At 36.4% G+C, this 24,739-nt stretch overlaps 1 protein-coding gene across 2 annotated transcripts in view; it reads left to right on the plus strand.

Moving 5' to 3' along the window:
• The window catches only part of GckIII (Germinal centre kinase III), a 331,425-nt gene that overhangs the window by 42,987 nt on the left and 263,699 nt on the right, over positions 1–24,739 (plus strand). The window contains exon 1 of one of the 2 annotated variants that reach the window (XM_069828211.1): positions 3,839–4,023. The exons of the other annotated variant lie outside the window; for it this stretch is intronic. Coding sequence (XP_069684312.1) covers positions 3,958–4,023 — 66 coding nt within the window. The 5' untranslated portion in view covers positions 3,839–3,957. Of the gene's footprint in view, positions 1–3,838; positions 4,024–24,739 lie in introns of those variants that run through there. 2 annotated transcript variants of the gene reach the window in all.

Below are 24,739 nucleotides of genomic sequence, written 5' to 3' on the forward strand. Positions count from 1 at the left end.
CATTCACTCATTCATTCATTTATGCGATTATTTATGCATGCATTTATTTATTTTTATTCTGGTAGAGTTAAAGCCATGAGACCTTCTCTTCCACACTACCAGAAATGAAATACAGTATACATTGAAACAATAAATTTTAATTTTATTAGGTTAATTTACGACGCTGTATCAACATCTAGGTTATTTAGCGTCTGAATGAAATGAAGGTGATAATGCCGGTGAAATGAGTCCGGGGTCCAGCACCGAAAGTTACCCAGCATTTGCTCGTTTTGGGTTGAGGGAAAACCCCGGAAAAACCTCAACCAGGTAACTTGCCCCGACCGGGATTCGAACCCGGGCCACCAGGTTTGAAACAATAAAACATAGTAATATTTAAATATAAAATCGTTATCGTGCACATTAAGGAACTTACATACTGTATAATGAAATATTGACTAAACATGATACATAAATTATTTACAATTTATAACCTATTGCCACTTTATAATAGGCCTAAATGACACTTTATACAAATACATAGAATAAACTATCAAATTTGGCTGACATTCACAAATCAATTCCATGTAAAAGTATGTAATTTTAATTCTTAATTTAAATTGATTAACTGTTCGGCAATCCTTGACATGACGAAGTAAGGAGTTCCATAGGGGACAAACTGACACGGTGAAAGAGGATGAAAAGAAAGAGGTACGGTGACGAGGAATGGACAATAAAGCCTGATGTTGATTCCGCAAAGTTGTAAAATATTCAAAGCGAGTTCTCAGTTGGAGTAGTAGCTGTAATGAAATAATTGAACATGTATCCCGATCGTTTCCAGAATTGTTATACAATGTCCCACCAATGTTTCTATACTATATTAACGGTTAGCGCGTCTGACCGCGAAACCAGGTGGCCCGGGTTCAATTCCCGGTCGGGACAAGTTACCTGGTTGAGGTTTTTTCCACCTTCACCTCATTCAGACGCTAAATAACCTAAGATGTTGATAAAGTGTCGTAAAATAACATACTAAAATAAAAAAAAAATAAAATATACCATATTACACAATCTCTTCACAAACTGAATATCAAATTCAAAATCGTCGCGAATTTTCTTTTACAGTCAGACGCCACGTGTCGCTTTGAAGGGCCACTCGTGACTCGAAAGAGTCGAAGCGCTGACTTCGAAGTGGCGTGCCCCCATCTCGTCCTCTCTGTGTGCATTGATGCATTTGTTTACATGGGAGAGACTCGAAAAGTCATCATGTCTCCGCCCCATGTCCGAGCCACGTCTTCTCTGTGTGAATTGCGCCTTAGATATCGATTAACATCTTCCTGCCTCTGTTAATCTGGAAACGTAAATAATTCTCGTTCTGAAAGAAACACCTGCAAGATGGATTTAATTAGACCCAGTAATGAAATAATTACCTCTGATTAAGATTCTGGCTGATATGTACATACATCTATTATCAGGCAGTACATCTCATTTGGCGTTATGTGTCAGAGGAAGAACAATTATTGTTTGTATATATCTGAAATCTGATTAGTGAAACATGTTGCTAGTTAGTGATGTATGCAATGGAGGTGTAAAGTAATAGGGATATCCTGAACTAGCACCAACAGATAGCGCACATGTACTTTGAGAGATGCGCTTTGCGTGTGCTTTTGTTTTTCGGTGTATAAACATAGAGGATTACGTAGTGTATTAGTATATTAAATACTCCTAAAAACAATTCAAAATACCACATTTTTGTTATGGTCCTATATGTAGAAACCAGGTAAAGCCTTTTGTCTTCATTCAGGTCCCGAAATATTCTGAATATATGCTTTAAACCTTAAAAAATATAACTAATTAAATTGCGCCTCGAAAGTACTAGCTATTAAAGAAAAGTAACTACTTCAAGTAAGGAATTGCCGGCTACAGTTTCATTTTGAAAGAGGGAAAAGAGAAATTAATAAAAAACGAGCTATGTTGGCTTAGTTAGATTGGATTATGCAGTAGTTGTAGGAGTCTCCGAAATTTACGCCTGCATTAGACTCTCGATAAACTGGGATGTTTATTATCCAAGACGATCCGTAGTGAAATCCATTTCGTGAATAATATTTTTAATGTACTGTAGACTAATTATTAAAACCATGTTTTAACTTCAAATTTTCAAAATCATCCTACATAATATTCAAAACTGCATGTCCTTAAGCTATAAAACACACGAATAATCGTGATACTATTGCGATCATATTATATCAACTTATCAAACATTGCACTTCATCTTTCTGCAACTATAGATAAAGTACTACGAATTCAATCTCGATAGTCCCTTTCCAATTAAAAAAACACATTGGTGGCTGCATATCCTGCTTTTAGCGTACGGTATTTAAATATTAATGATTAAAAACAGCAATATTCACCTTCGACATAATTCCTATTTTTTTATTCGTGCACCTCGTTCTGAAAGTTCTCGTTTAGCTTCATGAACATTCAATTCACTTATATCTATATTCTGCATACTGCAGATTTCCCCACCCATCTTGGGGAATCGCTCAATATTATACAGATTTACGCTATTATTTATTGTATATTAAATTAAATTATGAGGTAAGAAAATACTGAATTATTTTAAATTATACTAGGTTATACAAAATAATTGTAAATATAATTTTTACACGCACAGAAAATCAAGAAGCAGGAAAACGTAATCAGCTGTAGCATATGACATAATATAGGCCTACAACATGTTGCGCCGCATGGAACGCTCCTGCATAAACTTCGCATAAGATGTCCCTATTGGCCACCCTACCCTATTATCTCTGACTTAGTTGCGTAATGAGTGATGTCAATTTTGAAGTTCAAATCTTTGTTCGGATAGTTGATTAAACAATAAAATAATGACAGAATAACTAGCAGAGTTCAATTTTTGACACAGAAATGGTTAGTAAATTCTCATTAATTGTCGCAGTTCAGTTTTTATACCACACATTTTTACTTTATTTTCGAAGGAAGCTCTATTAAGAATTTTTATTGTCCTTCTTAAATCCACCATCCGGAGAGAGAAAGATTTATTTCGGAAACTTCGAATTTGTTTTAAATTTTGGTACCTGTTAGACAATTATAATTATTGGCTCTTTGATTAGATGGCATGTTTTATTGTTACCACAGTTTGGGGAAACAAAAATCTTGGGAAGAGACAGTCAGTCCATGTGGAATCTGAATATTCTCCACTTCCCTCGTCAGCAGCCGAACTCGAAGAGGACTTGTGGACGAATCAGTGAATCAGGAGAGAAAAAGAACGTTTATTACAATGAAAGGCGGATACATCTGGTATTTCCAGGCACTTCGTATCATTTCTCATCTAGTTTCCATCATAAATGGATCGCAGAGAGTTGAGAAAGCTTTGTCTTTAATATTTAGCAATCGCGCGCTAACGGCCTTCGTCTCTTGGGAACAAAATTACTATAAATGTGAAACAATTGAAATATTGTATTATACGAAGTGGAAAGGAAAGCTCGGCGAAACTTTGTCCAGCTTTAAGGGAGTTTCATTGCATAAGTTCATAAACCACCGAGGTGCAAGCAAGAAGTTACTTCTCTAATGTCACCTTTGTCAGGCGTTGAACTGTTTCTAGAGAGGAGCAGTGCGGGCGGCATACGGGTAGAATACGGTTATTCGCAGCATATTTAATTACTACCAAATTAAATAAACAACGCAACGTATTGTGGCTGTAACTCCATCTGTGTGAAAAATCGTGAAGGTGTTAATGATAAGATAAGAGTTATCGTTATCATGGATGTGTTCTTACGTATTTGATTCATGTGCTTTGTATGAATGTGTAATGTTTCCGAAATAAACGGAGCATCATAGTGATATGCGCGGATACTAGACACGGCGTTGTGATGTTGACGACGGAAAAATGACGTATCTGTTGCTGATAACAGCGTGTCAGTTGAAGCTTCTCGAATCGCTGCAGCCTCTGGACCTTTCAAGATGTTTGCGATTTTTGACCGTCCAATATCGAACAAAACAGAGGAGCCGCTAATATCTGATAACCAGGTACTTCTTTTGTCTGATTCTTTCATTTACTGCAGCGGTTCCCAGACTGTGGTCCGCGGACCACTCAGTGTGATTCGAAAGGGTGCGCGGAATCGAGATGTGTTTTCGAATGGTCTTTAAATAAGCTTAATTTTATCATGTTGTCAGATTTTATAGTTTTATAGCTTGTTAGATTTTAACTGAGGCTATTGAGGAGCAGATGAAACAGAAATGAGATCGTCTGAGAATAAAATTTTTCTTGTCTTGCATGTCTATATGTCATTTTTAGCTTTTTAAATTCTCTAAATTTCAGTGTTCAGACACTAACTTGAACAGTGTTTATTATTCAGGATAAGATTGAAGAAACGATTAAGAAACTAAATTTGAAGTCTCACTGAGTTCACAATGGGGAATTCGATTTATTTCCTATTCTCAACGACTCTCTATCAACAAATGATCTTCCGATAATAAAAAAAAAAGTATTAATTCATTGGCAGAATATTTTTCTTTCTGCAAAAATAATAATAATAATAATAATAATAATAATAATAATAATAATAATAATAATAATAATAATAATTGGATGATGAACCCCTTTTTGGTGACAGTATGTATAGCTTGATTCAGGGATTTTGGCCCCTGCAAAAAGTAAGCAGACAGACTAAGAGCGAGTTACTCATCTCTACTGTCGGGCTGGATCTAAGAACAGAACTTAAATAACAGGCGTGTGCAAAGAAGTGATATCCTAGTTATGTTATAAAAGCTTTCGAATGAGTTATCAAAGTGAAACGTTTTCTATTTTTCTTTGTACTCGTAATATCTCGAAAGATGACATAATAAAAAAAAAATTATCTTTGATTTTGTATACCTGTTTGATCAATAGTTCAATCAGAGAATGTTTCAGTCTTGCTGTTGTTACGTAGGGAACTACTCGAAATAATTCTTATTATTAATGCATGCTTAAGGAAATAAATTATTCAGAAACTTTTACTCCGTTTTCTTGTAACTTTCAGATATTGATCATTATACAGGAACTGCAGTTAGGCCCTATACTTTATTTAACAGTCAATAAATTCAGTTTGGTTGGTCGACCAGTCACACTGTTTGGTCAACTCAGCCACTCATTTGCCATTCCAGTCAGTCAGATGCCAGGCTGTGTGCATGTCAAGTCCTGACAGATTTGTGGTGAACGGAGATAGTGTGGGTAAAATTTGTCCGAGTACTTGGATATCAACTGTCATTGATTCATTATCATGATATCCTCCCAATGTTGATTAACTGTCGCCATTAACAAGTTTCTTTAAAAATAGTAGTAGCAGCAGCAGCAGTAGCAATAGTAGTAAGGAATTGTCCACACCTGTGGAGTAACGGTTAGCGAGTCTGGCCATGAGACCAGGTGGCCCGGGTTCGATTCCCGGTCGGGGCAAGTTATCTGGTTGAGGTTTTTTCCGGAGTTTTCCCTGAACCCTATACGAGCAAATGCTGGTTAACTTTCGGTGCTGGACCCCGGACTCACTTCACCAGTATTATCACCTTCACCTCATTCAGACGCTAAATAACCTAAGATGTTGATAAAGCGTCGTAAAATAACCTAAAAAAAAGTAAGGAATTAAGACTGGTTTCAACTTCTACTTATTAGTTTTTTTTTTTACTTAGAAACACATTAATAATGAAACAACTGGCACACCTCAAACCTGTAGAGTGTAATTACTGAGCACTTGGAATCGTGTTCTTGGTGTCTGGGACTCAAAACTGTGGAATCTTATCACGTATGCTTATTGGAGTCGGACTGTTACCACTGTATTCCGGTTCCAGACCTCCCGGTCCCCTCTGTAGTTGTCGTTCGTTGACCCTTGGCAATGTTGAGAGTTGGCATGCCGAGATGCGTTCGTGATTTGATTAGTGTATTCTAAGGATTCACCCGATTAGCAAAATTTGCTGTGTAGTGGTAGCGCTTTTTCATAAATTTAGATTTTTATTTCTGCCAGGTGACTGATTGTCGTGACAGTTTTTGGAGAACTTTCTAATTTAGGCGTAAACTAACACATTATATCACAGCAGCTGCTTTACAACTTGGTTTCTGAGAGGTAGTCTTTCGAAACGGAAGTCTGTGTATGTTACCAAAAATAAAAATAAAATAATGAAATAGTAATAACGTTTTAACAGTTTAATCAAAATATTGGCCTTTTAAACCAAAAATAAGGGATACATTTTAAAATTTTGGTTCTTCTACAAAATCCCAAATTTGTGCGGAATGTAATACCTCCAGTGACGTATACTCGTTACTCCTACAGAAGCTTAAGAGAGACTGAAACGCTAGAGGTCAGCGTTCAAGAATAGGTGTACCCGCTGCTGGGGAAAAACTAAACGTGTGCTTGAAAAAAATATATTACATTATTGAAAAAATATATTACATTATTGATAATTATATCACGCACAAGAAAGAGTGGCATTGCGTCATCCTATTATAATGACAAAGTGAAGTTTTTTTTTTTTATTTTTTTTTTTTTAAGAAACCGGATAAGAAATCTTCTTTCAACGACGGAGAAGATGATGGAGTGAAGTGAAATTGAGAACTGAGAAATAGGCAATTAAATTTTAGTCTTAGTAACATATTTAAGTTTCCACATAAAATGAATGAGAATGAAATGTTTGCATGTATGTACATTGGCTCTCACAATTGAGCGTACACCTCGTTTATTAGTACAAATATACAGATATGTTTATGTAATTTCATTACATTAATAATAAACTTAAAATATAATTCTATGTGTACATTATTAACATAACATAATTTCTTTGTCTGTGACGGTATATACAATATAAACAAAATTTAAAAAAAAAACACTTTAGGCAGTCACAAAATTCAGCGTACACTCTTATCTTTTGCAGCACATTTTCATGTTTAATATCCGGTGGAACCTCCTTTCGCTTTTATCACAGCAGCCAATCGTCTGGGCATGGATTGTGTGTATTTTCTGGTCACTGAAGTATCCATCTGTAACCACTCTTCTTGTAAACTCGTTTTCAATTCTGACTTGCTGGTAACTTTGGGTTTCTGTATTTTTTCCTCCAAATCCCACTACAGATTCTCAATGGGGCTTAAGTCCGGCGACTATGGTGGAGTCTGGAGTCATCTTGGAGTGTTGTATAACAACCACATCTGCAAAATGTGGACGGTGTGCTTGGGGTCATTATCTTGCTGGAAATAATAGGACGGCCCCAAGCCTAGTTTCACTGCAATTTCTTTCACGTTGTTCTTTAGAATTAATAAATAAGCATATTTGTCCATGGTGGTATCAATAAACTGCAGATTACCGCTCACCTGCAGTAGACATAGAGCCCCACAACATGACGGATCCCCCTCCATGTTTTGTAGTGGGTAGAACATGTTTTTCCTGTAGGACTGTATTGGGTTTCCGTCACACATAAAACTGTCCATCTGACCGGAAGAGATTGAACTTACTGTCGTTGGTGAACATAACCGAATCCCAAAATTCAGGAGCACAGTTTATATATTCTTTAGCAAATCTCAATCTCTTACGTTTGTTCACTTCGCTTATATAGGGCTTCTTTCTACATCTTCGTCCATTCAAACCTTCTTTTCGCAATGTTCTACGAATAGTCTCGCTGGAAACAGACTTTCCGATATCGGACGCTACTTTTACAGCTTTGTCGTGGCTGCCTTCTCACTTGCAGCACAATATTTCGTTCGTCTCTCTCAGAGAGGATGGGTTTCCACCTTCTCCCTTGCTTATTTTCTACAGTACCCTCATATTTGAATTTATCCACAATTTTTTTTTGAATCGTAGAATGTCTTCTTCCTACAGTCTGTCCGATATTTCTCAAAGATTTACCTTCTAGAGCTAACTTCACTATCAAATTTCGTTCTGCTGTAGTCGTTTGTTTGCGTCCACTCATTTTTCCATCTCTACTATCACAGCACTCCCAGAGTAATGACAGGGCTGCAGTGACAGACCTGGTTCGAGTCCCTTACCCTCACCATGAACGTAAAACGTAAACAAACATTACAGTGTACGCTCAATTCTGTGTTTCTGTTTTGTACACTCTGCGGAACTAAAATAAGTGTACACATCATATCAAGAGTTAGATTGCATTATTTTTTTTTTGGATACGTGGATAAAAAATGTCAAGTATACTGGTGTCTATTCCCGTAAGTAAAATTCACCCATCTGTAATAATTACAGTACATTTTAACAAAATATCCTATGTACGCTCAATTGTGAGAGCCACTGTATGTATGTATGTATTGTATTGTATTGTATTGTATTGTATTGTATGTAAGTGTAGATGTAGGAGAATGGGAATAAATTTCACCAGGTCTCCTTCACATCCCCCCCTGCATATTTTCGTCCAGCATCGCTTTCCAGAGTAGTTCTGTGACGGTGTTGGCTTGAATAAGCTTGACGGCAAAGACAGAGCTTGCCTTCATTGAGAATGGGAGCCTTACAGCACATCGGTAGGCCTACATGCAGGAATTCCTCCTTCAGGAGCATGTTGTGCCATTTGCTCCATTTATTGATGGTGGTTTTCTGCTGACGTACGACATCGCACACCCGTATGTGGCCCAATGTGTGCGGTAGTTCCAGAATGAAATGTGAATTCATGTCATGGAATGAATGGCCTGCTCGGAGTCCGGATTTGAATTTTGTCGAGCAGCTGTGGAGTAATCTGAGAGGAAGAGTCCGTCAACATTACCCAGGCACCCTATAGGACCTTACGGGAGGCTCTCCAAGAGCAGTGGAAACTACTTCCTCAGGAGAATATTGCATCTTTGATTAGGAGCCTCCCTGAGATATTGAATGACGTAATTAATGCTAGATGTGGCAATATACGCTGCTATAGGTGAGAAGAATGTTGTCCACACCTGTGGAGTAACGGTTATTGCGTCTGGCCGCGAAACCAGGTGGCCCAGGTTCGATTCCCTGTCGGGGCAAGTTACCTGGTTGAGGTATTTCTGGGGTTTTCCCTCAATTCAATACGAGCAAATGCTGGGTAACTTCCGGTGCTGGACCCCGGACTCATTTCACCGGCATTATCACCTTCATCTCATTCAGACGCTAAATAACCTAAGCTGTTGATAAAGCGTCGTGAAATAACGTACTAAAATAAAAAGAAGAATGTCACTGAAGTGCAGTAAAAAAACAAGTGTTGGAGTGGGTAATGAATGAGTTTCCGAAACAAAACAGTGTAAACGTTTTGTGTTTCTTATGCCCTTCTTGAAAAAATAAATTAAATTGTTATAAAATAAACTTTTTTCATAAACAGAATTTTAAATTTGACTTAATTTTGCACCATAAAAGAATAAGATGATATTCTTAAATATAAAATAAATCTTTTAAAAAAATTGTAGTGTTGCGTTTTTTGTGCCTGTCAGTATGGTATAAGAACAGTATAATAAACTTGTTAAAGCACGTTATTAAAAATAGTAGTCCAAAGTCCATTTTGTGTGTGTGTGATGTGTTTAGTCTTATTTTAGAAATTTATCCTTACGTCGTTCTACATTAGAAAAAACACGTCAAGACTTGTGCGGATGCGGTGTACACGGCAAATCAAAATTCGCGCACACAGACGTGTACAAACATGCCAATTCAAATTCGTCGCTGTCAAGACATACTAAACAGTTTGAAGGAGTCGCTCAGATAAATGTTATTGTTGTTAGATATTGTATTTGCAGGGTCGCGAAGTACTGTATTTACACTCAGGGACAAAAAAAAAACCGGACACTTCTATATTTGCTTGTATTTTGTTGCCAATTATTTCAAAACGAAACAAAACCCATTTAAACAAAATAATGTTTCATTTAGCACCTTATACGACAACATTTGAAAAAAAAAAAATCTCTGATGAGAAAATTTACAAAAAATTACAAAGGGCGTATAACTATGGCATCGTTTGGTCTAACTGTTTTTCATTTTATGGTGCCTTAAACATTAAAAACTCTTTTTAGTAACGGGTATTACCCCCTCTGGCTTGAATAACTGCATACGTCTTGGCATGCTCTCAATTTGGTTAGCAATGTCTTCTTGAGGAATAAGTTCCCATTCTTCGCCAAGTGCTCGCCTCAGCTCTTGTAACGATTCTGGTCTCGGTCGTCTATTCTTAACACGCCGTCCCAGCATGTCCCACACGTGTTCAATTGGGTTCATGTCAGGACTCCTTGCTGGCCATGAAAGAACATGGATTCCCACTTCTTGGAGATAATCTCCGACCGCATGGGCAATATGCGGCCGTGCATTATCATGCATTAAAACAAAATTATCGCCTACAAATTGGCCAGATGGCACAACATGATCAGCCAAACATTCATTTATATACCTAGCAGCTGTTAGTCTTCCATTTTCAACAAAAACCAACTCTGTACGAGCATCCGTACAAACTCCACCACCTCCATACGGCACGTTTTCGGAAATGCAACACTGTGAAAATCGTTCTCCCCTCCTTCTCCAAACTCTTTCACGTCCATCAGGTGAGCACAGATTGAAACGGGACTCATCGGTGAACAGAACACAGCTCCACAGTCCATTTCTCCAATCCCTGTGATCATTTGCAAAACACAGTCGTTCAACTCGATGCATCCTGAGAAGTCTGGGACCAGTTGCAGGTCTGCTTGATATCAGTCCACTTGCTTTCAACCTCCTTCTAACTGTTTTGGCCGAAATTGGGCGTCCATGCATGTTAACAAATTGCTGGGCTACACTAGTAGCTGGCAGGTTGGGCTCCCTAAGAACTCTCAACACCATATACCTGTCTTCATTTGGATTTGTAGCTCTTGGACGACCCGAACCTGGTCTTCTGGTATATTCTAGGGTCTCTCTATACCGTTTTATGGCATCATGGGTTGTGCTTCTAGCCATATTCATAACATTTGCAATGTAACATACACTGCGTCCATCATTGTAAAGGGCTACAGCTCGAGCCACATCTTCAGGTCGCATCTTGTTTTAAGACAAATGTTACAACCCCACTTAAACTCAGAAAATGTAAAAATAAAGAAATAACGAATGATAACGATAATGAAGCACAAAATGGTTGAGACAAAATTGTTATAGCTGAGACTCCGAAAGCAAAATTGGAATATTTGGTTGTAATGGGTTGTTTATAAAACAAAAAACAATCAACAATGTATACACGTCTCCATAACAACAGATGGCTACCATATATTGTATGAGAAGATAATGTTTTGCAAAATACCAGCAAATATTAAAGTGTCCGTTTTTTTGTCCCTGAGTGTATTATTATTTACGTCTCGAGTGTCACGCGGCTAACAGTTTTAACTTGTAATCCTGTTTCCTACTGTGACATCTTCGAAATAATTTTGAAGCGAATGTGTTGTATTCCGTATTGAAGCAGTGTGTTTGATTCTTACTTTGCTATTCCACAGTGGTTGAATTTCGATCATCAAATCCTTATGTTACAAGATCTCCTGAGATTATTTTCCTATAATGTTTTCCTCCTACCTCCCCCAGATGGGATTGCAACATCTGTTATTGAAGTTCTCTCCATTTCTGTTCCTTTCTGCCGTTAGGCATACTGAATGACACGGTTATAACCATGTTTATTGGTTATTTCTAAAGTGCTGTTTGTTCAAATTTTTGTCACTGGAAATGGTTAATGTTTATAATGTTTTGTCATTTGTATGTAACCACGTACGTTCCTATAGCTTTGTACTAGACCTATATGTAGTGACTCTGCAAACATACCGTTATCTGTCTGCATTTTCATTCTGAGATGAAGTGGGATATTCAAAAGCCTATACTAAATTACTTACAAATGGCTTTTAAAGAACCCGGAGGTTCATTGCCGTCCTCACATATTCCCTCGGGTTTTCCGAATCTATTATGCATTTCTGGATTCATGCATACGTGCTACATGTCCTGTCCATTAATCCTGTCTGGATTTAATGTTCGTAATTATGTTAGGTGAAGAATACAATGCGTGCAGTTCTGGGTCGTGTAATTGTGTCCATTCTCCTGCAACTTCATCCTTCTTAACCCCAAATATTTTCCTAAGTACCTTATTCTCAAACACCCTTAACCTCTATTCCTCTAGTGACAGTCCAAGTTTCACAACCATACAGAACAATTGGTATTACAATTTCCCTAATAGTTTGTGGATATTGTTCTAACTCATAAATAAGCAGCTGATATAACCCGTTCAATTTCAGACCTTGTGTTCCTGGACTTTGCTAATAGCATATTCTAGGGTAAAGTTAAAAAGTAAAGGTGATAGTGCATCTCCTTGCTTTAGATTGCAGTGAATTTGAAATGTGTTAGAAACTAGCCTCTATGGATTCTGCGGTACATTTCACTGAGGCACATTTTTAATCGAACTAGTTTCTTGGGAATACCAAATTCAATATGGATATTATATACAACTTCCCTCTTGACCGAGTCATATACCTTTTTGAGATCTATGAATAACTGATGTACTGTGCCCCTATACTCCCATCTTTTCTCCAGTATCTGTCGAATTCAAAAAATCTGATCTAGTCGCTTTGTTACGCCTAAAACCGCACTGATGGTTCCCAATAATGTCGTCTACATATGGAGTAATTCTTCTGAAAAGAATATTGGACGCAATTTTGTACGTCAATAAAAATGATATTCCTCGAAAGTTACTATTCTTAGTCTTTCACCCTTCTTAAAGACAGGTACGATTATGAACTCCTTTCTTTGTTCTGGTACAATTTCATTTTCCCAAATAGGAAGTACAAGCTTCAAATTCCACGAGATAATTCGTTTTCTTCCTTTTATATTAATTCTGCTGGAATTTGATCGATACCTAAGACTTGTACTTTTTCAGCTTTTCTATCGCAAATTCTACATCTGAAAATGTGGGTTCGAGTATAAATGATTCAGCAGTTTGTATTTGAATATCGTCCCGATAATTTCTATTTGATCTGTGTGCATTTAGTAGTATTTACTCAAAATGTCCTTCATTACATTTTATACATGAGACTAGGAATACCCAAACGCACTATTCGCAGCTAGGTAAGAATGCCGATAACTTATGTTTGCTTTAAGGGGGGCGAGATACACCATTGGCCTCAAAAATTTAGTGGAATTCATTTCTTTATATCTCAGCTACTATAAAAGTTGAATGAACAAAACTTTTCGTGCTTAATATACATATTTTAGACTTTATAAAACATTATTCAGAATATTAAAATATCTAGTAATTACCTGTAAAAATAATATCAAATTTGCATATTTTTTTACAACTGTGAGGCATTACATAATAAAATATCCAATTAATTAAATATCTGCATGATTCTTTTACCGGAATGTTTTTAAGACCTACATCAACTACAAAGTCTTGGATCTTTTACCTATTCCTTCAAGATTTTTTCTTATTCGTTATCTTCGGTATTAAATTTTCTAAAATTTTTTATTAAGAAAAAAGTATTTCTTGAAGGAATAGGTAAAAGATTCTAGACTATGTTGTTTATGTAGAGCTTTAGAATATTTCTGTAAAAGAATGATGCAGGTATTTAACTAATTGTATATTTTATTATGTAAATGCTTTACGGTTTAAAAATTTGCAAATTTGATAATATTTATTAACTATTTTAATATTCTGAACAGTGTTTTACGTGTGTAATGTGTGTATATTAAGCATGAAAAGTTTTGTTCATTTAGCTTTTATAATAGCAAAATGAATGTACCACCTTATGCCCGGCCCAGATACCTTGTTTGTAGTATGATGTATCTAGTTATGGTTTTCATTCATCCATCCATCCACCCATCCATCCATTCATTCATTCATTCATTCATTCATTCATTCATTCATTGTGTTCTGCCCAAGGACAGGTCTGTCACTGCAAACCCAGCTTTCTCCAATCTTTCCTATTTTCTGCCTTCCTCTTTGTTTCTTCATATGATACATATATTTTAATGTCATCTATCATCTGATATCTCCTTTTGCCCCGAATTCTTCTCCGTTCACCATTCCTTCCAGTGCATCCTTCAGTAGGCAGTTTCTTCTCAGTCTCTTCCTGACCATGTTTACAGTTTTTCTTGGGAAAGATAAATGCCGTAGCTTGCTTTTGTTTTCCGCACACCACTCTCTCTTTCGCATCTTAAAAGATCCTAGGATGCTTCTGCGTGGAGGTGAGGAGAGTGGTTTTGACTAATTAGGCCCTCCGGACTTCACCGAAATTCACTGCAGGGTTTTTGACCCGATCAGAGACTGGGAAATCCCAATTAGCCTTTGCCCCTTCTAGTTATGCTTGTGCTTTTTTTTTTTTTTTTTTTTTTTTTGTCAAGAGCGGATATGAATATTTACGTATAAATTCTTATTTCCTTTGTAATATAAAATGTATCCGACTGTCATTAATTTTTCGTAAGTCTTGTTGACTTGTATTTGTTAGTCTTAGGACTGTCGAAGTGTTGTATACTTTGTCTTGTGTTTTTTTTTTTTTCATTAAGCTGGTTACGTTGGAAAATGTAATTGAACATTTCTGAATTGTAATTCTGGAGGTAGAGTTTTTCAAAAGTAAGAGGTAACTTTAGCCTAATTGGCCATATTTTATAGACTATCTTAAAAATTCCGGCATTGACATATTATTACACAAGAAAAGGAATTTTTTGCATCACCATGATAAGAAATTTGTTTGTTTCTTTATCGTTCCGATGGTCGTGTTATTAGCAGGCCTTTTCTTGTAACTTGGTCTGCAAGATCGCCAGATGTTAAGCCACCAAATATTGGTTGTGGGACTATCTACAGGGAAGAGTGCTCTTGAGCAAACCTACAACAATTAATGAGTTGAAGGATTCCATCGCACACACTATAGCAGATTTTCCAGAACACGAGCTCAGATCTGTTGTGTACAGCATTGAAGAGAGGCTGTTCTTGTACAAGAACAAAATGATGAACTCGTGCAACATACACGATGAACTTACGGCACTGAGTGGTGATGCAAAAAATAAATAATTTATTTTGTGGTATGTCAATGCCGGAATTTTTAAGATTATGTAGAAAATGAAGAAAATATGAGCAATTCAAGTTGCCTCTTTTGAAAATTCCTCTAAATATTGAATTTTATTATTTTAATATGGAACATTTTTCATTTTTACGTGATAGACATTCTAAATAATAAACACACGTGTTTATTTTTAAATAAACAGATTGCCTGTTACAACCTTTTTTATTGTCTAAAACGGTGTTTATTTTAGATTTGTTAAATAAACTTTCATTCCAAAAACCATTAAAAATGTCGAGTTGAATTTTGAATTGGATATAAATACTCTTATCATCGACATACAAGGTGAGTAAAAATCATGGAACACTGCTTGTAGCTTTCCTGTTTTTTAATTTTATGAAGAAAAATCTATATAAAATGTTCTAAGAAGTGAAAAGAGGAATATTTTGAACATGTTAGTGTGCCAAAGAGTCTGTTATTTTGTAAAAATTGTCTCAATTTATGATCTCAATGTATGTGTACATAACAAAGAGAAATGCCTTATTATTATTACAATTTATCACTGTGGAGAAGGGGACTATGAATCAAGTTAGGCTTTTGTCTATAATTATTTAACTAATGGCCCCCTTATTCTTCATAGTGGTAAATTGATATACTGTAGCATTTCTCTTTGTTATGTACCTACATATATACATTGGGATCATAAGTTTGGGACAATTTTTTAAAAATAATTGTTCATAAATGGCCAAAAAATATATGATTTTGTACATATTGTCACCTGAATAATGCAAAAATAAAAAAAATAATACATAATGCCATTAAAAAAAAATAAAAGATTCCTCCTGCTATGTCCTTTATAAATGAAAATATAGTTTTTGAAAACATGTTCAAAATATTACATTTTCTTATCCTCTATAACAGGGATGTCAAAGCACCTGCACTGCGTGCTCTCAAGAACCCGCACAAGATTTCCTTAAGAGCGATGTTTGTACTTTATCTTGCTAAAAAGTGAAAACTGTTGGATTTGTATTGCTTGTAGTATGAGCACGTATACAGGCGCTTTGACATTCCTGCTCTATAAGTTGAATATGAACTTCATAAAATTAAAAATGGGAAAGATACAAGCTATATTCCATACTTTTTACTCACCTGTTATAATAATATATTTAACTTGGTATAAGATTATATTAAAATTGCTTTATTCATTCGTACTTACTGTTATTTGAGTTATATAAAGTTTAAATATTTGAGATTATGTGGGTCTTTAACTCTTATTACAGCATTTTTCATTCATTGCCCAACCTACCTACTCGTAGTTCAGAAATTCTTCGCTGCGTTACTCCAGCCCCTATTTTAATAGACTGCCATTGCGCTTGCTCATGCGAGCAAGATACCCTTACACCAGTATTGCTTCAGACAAGTCAATCGATTAGGTTTTTGTTTTTTTGTGGTATGTATCCATAACGAGTTTTATGAGCGATTACTAGAGTAGAGTAATTGAAACCATTTTCCTGCAGAGTACGTATCCGCCATCGTTTATTATATTTAGGCAGCCTCAAAGGGCTCTCTCATTTCCCTCTCGAAAACTACTGATACGAGCCTTTGATTCCTTTGTTATACTTTTAATATATCGAGAGGACATTGTGTTTTAAACACGTGTCCAAATTGTGAAACACAGAGTTCTTTTTCATTCATGAAATATGACTAGGAAAGTGATTTCTCTTCCCCTATGCCAGGCAGATAACTTTGATCGTGATCGGAGTTATTTATGTAATATTGATATGTTTTATTTCCACGTACTAACGTTATCAAACAAAAGCGCTAGTGTCAAAAGCGTTTTGAACTTGATGCAGTGATCGAAATCTGTCAGTAGGCATTGTATGATGTAAGGGGAAGTTGTGTTATTCCCCTGGGATCAATACCGCCCGCAATGCAGCAACGAGGTTCAGCGCCACGTTCGCTAGTGATGACCCTGACCTTAGCTGGCTCAGACGACTGATGTAAAACACTTTGCGTCCAATATACCCTTTGTTCGTAAGACCTCACAGACTGCTGCTGCTGCTGCTTGCAAAAGTCTGTTCTGCCCTTTGAAATTTCACCCTGCAGCCTGATTCGTGCAGGTGCACAAAGCACAGCGTGACCTTCTGTTATCTTAATGAAAGGTGATTTATTTGTGAGGGAAGCTGATTAAATTATTCCTCCTCTGGGCCTTTAGTGGTAACGTTTATGACTCCAAACTTAGCGCACTCGATTTCGAGTCTCGGCACGAACGTGGTTATTTATCTATCTGCTATAAGGAATAGACGCGTATCTTTTAAATAGTGTTTTTTTCTGCTTTATCGAATTCGGTACCGGTAGCTTATCATGCTAAAAGAGAGTATAGGTCAGAGCTTTCCAAACTGGGTGTCGAGACACCTTGGGGTATCGCCTGAAGGTTTATGGAGTGCCGCGAACTGTTGGTATATTTCATTATTTTGAGCTATTAGGCTAACTCACGATAACTGAAATGAAGTGAGAAAATCGTTGGTCACCTCTTGCTTCCTTGTAGATACGTGTCCTTAACAGACGCATAAATGTGTGTATAGTTGTAGTATACAAATATAAGTCTAGTCTGCAAGGTAAGGATGAGAATAACTTAACTGCAGCAGACAAAATATCTGCTTTACGAGACAAGTTAGCAATTTGGTCTCTGAAAGTGAAAGAGGGCATCTACGGAATGTTCCCAAATACATCTCACTGATTCGAAGAACGAAATAAAAGATTCAATTTACAACTCTCTGACATTACTCAAAGATAAACTCAAAAGTTACTTCCTAGATCTGAACACAAAAGCTTATGACTGGATAAGAAATCTATTTTTGTCATCTGAAGTAAGTGGACTTTCCTTAGCAGAAGAAGAAGAATTGGCAGAGATTAAAAATGATGGACATCAAAGTTGAAACACGAAAGAGATGATTTGAACAGATTCTGGATTTCACTTGAAGATTTTCCGCATGTTGCTAAATGGTGGGTGTAACCCATTTATTTTCGACACCATGGTGGTTATGATTTGATTCTTGATGTAGACACAACTGGTGATATGGTATGGAGACGTGATTATCGTAGCACAGCTGAATTATGCGCTATATAAAATCTAGAGATGTGAGGTTTGGTGACCGTGGAAGCCATGGTAGGTCCACCTCAACCAATCCAGTACACACCGAACGATATTTAATTTCTCGTGAACTCTGTCATAACATAATATGCTGAGGTACCATCTAGCTGAAACTATATTCTCATTCGTTCATCCAATAGTAAATCACGTAGGAAGACCATTACAGTGCTGTCCAACAATTCGCCAGGTGTGTACTGGTTCACATTTCCATAAAAATGTTCCAAAATTATCGCCTATTCCACACCACACCGTTACTCTTTTAGCACTGGGTTATTGGATTCACGCATCCAACTAGGGTTTTCTCTGGACTACTATCGAGCATTTTGTGAATAAATATAGGCCCTACTCATCCAGAAAGAATAGGCATGGCATTCGTCTGTGGATCATGTTTTTGCATTGTGTATACTTGCTGCAATTTACGGGGGGGGGGGACGTGCCTATTTCAGTATTCTGCGATCAGATTCTCCTACTAATATTATTGTCTCTAGCCACATAGTACACTAATTTTTTTAGGCTGACGGAGATCTTTGCTATCACATCCTTTGTACTCAGGTATGTTGTTCGTCGGTAGTGGATGTAGGGCGACCACTTCGTTTCATATCCATCACACTACTGGTTGGCGAGTTGGTATAGCGCTGGCCTTCTATGCCCAAGGGTGCGGGTTCGATCCCGGGCCGGGTCGATGGCATCTAAGTGTGCTTAAATGCGACAGGCTCATGTCAGTAGATTTACTGGCACGTAAAAACTCCTGCGGGACAACATTCCGGCACAACCGGCGACGCTGATATAACCTCTGCAGTTGCGAACGTCGTTAAATAAAACATAACATTTAACATTTTCCATCACACTAAACGTTTTAAATTTATGTAATAAAGTGCGTGTATATTGATGTGATGATTTTGGCATATCCGGATCATGACTATGAAACGCGCCTGTAGCTTCCCTTGTTGTACTATGATTGCCCCCACAGAGCACTACTAGCTGCATTCTCTGTTCAGGAGTCAACATGATCTCTTTTTCAACTTTCAATCAATATCAATTACAACTCAGTAATGATCTCTCCTTCAGCTCTCAGTAACTCCAAACAATAAACGAAACAAAACACAAATCAACTGTAGCATTGGTGTTTACAATGACCTACTTCACGCTTGAGGATAGAGGTACACCATTCGCTAGTATAATTATTTTATTTTACTATAGTTCAACATTTCCCCCCTCAGAATGTAATCCCTTGGGAAATAAAAATTGGCATGCGTAATGTATACTATCTGTACATGACTAAAGTAATTTTAATGTTTTTAAACCTATTTTTTTTTAATTATGCATATATATGTAGTATTTTATCTTCGAAGCCATTACTCAGTCCTTGAAGGGGATGGTGGCAATGATTGTAATGAAAGGCTGGATTTAACATAGACACGTGGAAATGCATGGATGAATTGGTTGAGTAGGTCATTGCCCAGTTTACTGCACCTGAGCAAAATACATTAAGTACAATTTTATGGACTCGTTTAAAACTTCCACCGAGATTGAAAGACGGTGGACGCCTGCGTACAGGTAGCGTAGGTTGCACTAAATGATCACCACATTAAACTACGACCTCTCATTAATCTGATTTCAGATACTACCGTATATACTGTTTTTTCCGAAATTATGTGTTTTATGGCAGACGTAATTGAAATAAGATTCACAATGTTATCAGATTCAGTTTAAGCTCTGAATATATCTGAGAGCGTTATGTTACTGAATTTGATTATGTAAGAGATTATTTTTCTTCTTCTACTTCAGGCATTAGACCTCTCGGTCTGTTGCGTCTCTTTGATCCAACCATCTTCTTGGGTAGTCTTTCATTGTTTATTCTGTTTACATTTTCTTTCCATGTTTGTTTATAATCATCTACTTTATTATTCTATTCGTATATTTCTAGAAGATTTCGGATGTCCTCATTACGTAGTCTGTCTCTTTTTGTGACTCCTAGGCATCTTCTCAGAAATTTCATTTCTGCTACTTGTATTTTACTACGTGTGTTTGTATCAAGGGTCCAAGTTTCACTACCATATAATCCGCATGGAACTGCCATTGTTTTATAGAATTTCGTGTATGTTTCCTTTCTAACTTTGCCTTTTAGAGTTCTCCTAATAGTTCCACAAATTCGATTAAATTTTTTTAGCTTCTTTTCTGCATCTATCTCTTCCATATATGATAGATCACACCCTAAAAATTTAAAGGAACTTACTTGTTCAATTCCTTGATTTTGTATTAATAATTTACATCTGACAGGAAATTTTCCCTGAAAAGCCATCGACTTAGTTTTCTGGATAGAAATTTCTAAATTATATTCTCCAGCAATTGTTTGTAATTCAGAAATTGATCTTTGTAAGATATCTTCATTATCTGATATAAGAACTTGATCATCTGCAAATAGAAGGGTACTTATAAAATTTTTCATATTAAAATTATCTTGAAAGTTTAATTCAGTCATTTTCTGTTTCCATCTTCTTATTGCATCGTCAAGATAAATATTAAAAAGTGTGGGCGATATACAGCACCCTTGTCTAACCCCTTTATTCATTGTTTCTGTAGGGATCTTACCTGACTTTGTTTTTATATTAATTTGGGTATTTTTGTACATATTCTTAATTACTTCAATTATATGTTTAGGTATACCTCTTTTGTCCATAATTTTCCATAGTTTTTCTCTTAGAGCACTATCAAAAGCTTTAGAATAATCTATAAAGGCGATATAATGTTTCCAAGTTGAATTCTCTTCTCAATTAATAATTTTAATATAAACACATTATTTGAGCATGATCTCCCTTTCCTGAAGCCTGTCTGTTCTTCTAAAAGTATATTTTCCACGATATTTTTAAATCTATTATTAATGATCTTTGCATATATATTATAAGTCGTGTTCAGTAGACTGATCCCTCTATAGTTCTTGCATTCTGTTCGTTGTCCGTTTTTGAATATTGGAACTACTATAGTTGTTTATTTTTGATGTCTAAATTTCAATTATCATTTATGATATGAGTACTGTCGACTTATTAATGCCTCTGCTTGTCCAACCACCGTCGTAGCTCAGTCGGTTGAGGCGCTTGCTTGCAGATCCGGAATTGCTCTCGGGCATGGGTTCGATTCCCGCTTGGGCTGATTATCTGATTGAGTTTTCCTAGATTTTCCCAACCGTAAGGCGAATGTCAGGTAATCTATAGTGAATTCCCGGCCTCGTCGACGCTAAATAACATAATAGTCGATAGAGCGTCGTTAAATAACCCATAAAAAGTCTTTCCCTGAGAATTACTTGTAAATTCAATTTAAATTAAATGAAAATTCCTGCCGGTATAGGGTAAATTACTTTTTATAAATTTAATGAATTTCGCTGTGACTCAAGCAGCAGTGTTTGTAAGCTACAAATGTATCGAACACGGATTATGTTCCCTGTGAACGAATGGAAATGTATCTTTCCTTTGCACTGGGAGTGTCCTCTCTTGTATTGTGTTTGTTAAGACTGTGTCGTGGAGAGCACAAGATACGGTACAAGTTAACGTCTGCTCTTGGTTCCAGAGTCTTGTAATATTGAGGACAGAGACAATGGTCTGGAGCTTCAAAATAGGCTATGATAACATTAACAAGATGCACTTATTAGGATATGGATCTATAGTTCAACTGCTGTTGAGCTAACCTTGCCATTGAGTGTCATGTCGAGATGTTTCTGCTGTGTACCTGTGACTGCTAATCCTTCGCAACACCTCTGAACCCATAATGTCCGTTCGGTGGACGTAAACACATTAGCGCCATAGCGATTAGTTGCAATCAAATGTTAGTTGACTTATACTTGTGTTTTGATTAATACTCGTATACATATGAATTTAATGCTGAGGAACTGAAGTATGCGTTCCTCGACTAGTTTTACTTCGATATACAGTAGAGCGTCTCGTTTAGGCACAGTGAAAATGTAAACAGAGTGCAGGTAACGTCTGGGGGGAGGGCAAACCGTATGATAAGCACGAGGAATGCACAAGATTTTTGTTATAGCATTTATGGCGAAGCATTAATTGAAATTATATTTTTCAAAAACACAGAAAACAAAAGAACACAAATTGCGTAACGTTATCATATACACATTTTAACAAACAAGCAATTGTAACGTTGAAATAATTCAATGCAACAAATCAAATTTTGCTACTTATGTGATGTTGCTTTCAAGCAGCATTTTTACGGTCATGAATTTCATTCTCTGTATGGCTAACATAATATCACCGTTTTCTGTGACCGAATTAATAAAACTACAGTACTGTAATTATGTTTAGGAAATAGTGTTGTCACTTGAGACCAATATGCTGTAGTTTTGTTAATTCAGCCACAGAAGACTGTGATATTATGTTATGATTGTTTGTAATGTTATTTTGCGGTTCATAGCGGCTTTAAATTTTACCAATCCTGCTGCCGATTCTGCGATTATCGCTGCTCCGCCATTTCACTGTGGCTGATGTGCCTTGGCATGTTGATGGAATGTGAAATAACATAGTGCACCTAGTATAATGGTAATTGCCCTTAATAAATGGGTCATATCCGGCAAGTCCCAAACCCGGACAGGCTAATAAACTTCACTATTAAAGTACGTTGCCACCCTCATGGAATTTGTTGGCAAAAAGTGGGCCGCTAAAATATAACACCATCTAAGCGGATCAGGTGTGTTTTCACAGTCTCATAATAGAGTCGCTAATGTAAAGCTGTAGCATTCCTTTATCAGAAAATAAATAACGTCTCAAGATTGAAATTGCCTCATTTTTCACAAATCGCAGTATCGTGTGGATATTGGGTTTATCTTTTTTTCACTACCAGCATTTGAATATTTGCCAGCCGTAATGTAAGCCACAGAAAGAAACATTGCACAGTAATTACTAGAGCTGTGACTGCCCTTTTTGCCTATTTTGTTCTAGTCGATACAACGTCGTTAAATAACCAACAAAAAATTTGCCTATTTTGGTGATAAGTACTATGGTAAGAACGATCATGATTTTAAAATCAAATGTAGGAAACAGAAAACGGATGTAGGTAAATTCTCATTTTTAAATCGAACTATATAAATGATTGGAATAACCTATCTGCAGCGGTCTTTGAGTGCTGTCCTTCCTTAAGGAGATTCGAGATTAACTTAAAAAGTTGTATATAAAGTGTAAATTAAAATTAATGTGACATGTATTTACTTAGCCTGACAGTTATTCCCTTGATCTGAATTGTAAATTATTTAAAAATAGCTTGTAAGAGGATCTTAGACTAGAAATGTTTAGTTTAAATGTAGTTTTGTTTATAAGTATGAATAAGGTTGTAATTGTTTGTCTTATTTGAACTCTTGTATCAGTGAAGCGTGGTGAGTCAGTGAAGTTATAGTTTTACAGTGCAGTGAATAGTTTCGATCAGTGTGATTTATAGTGTCAGTGAAATATGTTCTAAAGTGTCAGTGAAATGTGTCATAGTGCCAGTACAGTGAGTGAGATGAGAGTAAAGTGAAAGATTATTATCTGTAGCAATGTGAAACTTATGTAGGATCTATAATATGTACGTTGTAATATAAAATTAGATTCACTTATTAGGCTATTTTATATATTATTATTAATTGTAATTATTGTGTATTAATTGCATTGTGTATTGTAATTTTATTGTGTATTGTTTTTATTGTGTGTACCACTCCCACCGGGTATTTGCCCACTTGCAGTGCAAATAAATACCTACATACATTTCTGGAATTGAAGCCTTCATATGCCTATTTCGGTCTTTTAACTTTTCAAAGTTCAAAATTGGTCCTTCTCTTGATTACACTGTCAAAGAAAGAACTGAAAAAGGACTACTATTGAAGGAGTATTGTGGTGAATGTTTAGCTCGTTTCTATGGCAAGAAACTCACGCTGTTTTAAAACTGATTGCGTCATAGTAGCTAAGTTTCTAGAATATGGTATCACTGTTCTCTTGCAAACTTTATTAAAACAGAAGTTCACTGTAGTTGTTTCATTTCATATTTTCATTTTTATTGAGGTTTTGTAGCAAGCTGTTTCTACGGTGATGAGTTGTTAGCCCTTCGCCCAACCCTCAAGCTGGAGGACCATCCCTCATCGGCTGTCCGCGACTGCTTATTCAATATATTCACAGCTACCCTCCATATCTGGAGGCCGTCTCCTCGATCCGCGGAGCCATTCCCGAATTCACACTTTCTGAAGTCGAAATTGCGATAGAAAATCTGAAAAATTATAAGTCTCCAGGTATCGATGAAATTCCAGCAGAATTAATAGAAGAGGGTGGAAGCGCGTTATCTAACGAAATTTATAAGCGTGTACTTGCTATCTGGGAAAAAGAAATTGTACCAGAACAATAGAAGAGTCCATAATCGTACCTATGTTTAAGAAGGGGGACAAGACTAACTGTAGTAACTTTGGAGGAATATCACTTTTGTTGACGTCGTACAAAACTTCTCCAATATTCTTTTGAGAAGATTAACTCCACATGTACTCTAGATGAAATTATTGAGATCATCAGTGTGGTTTTAGGCGTAATAGATCAACTATTGATCATATATTTTGTATTCGACAGATAATGGAGAAAAAATGGGAGTATAAGGGTACAGTGCATCAGTTATTTATA

The sequence above is a fragment of the Periplaneta americana genome, chromosome 6, assembly GCF_040183065.1.
Source record: "Periplaneta americana isolate PAMFEO1 chromosome 6, P.americana_PAMFEO1_priV1, whole genome shotgun sequence".
Lineage (NCBI taxonomy): Eukaryota > Metazoa > Arthropoda > Insecta > Blattodea > Blattidae > Periplaneta > Periplaneta americana.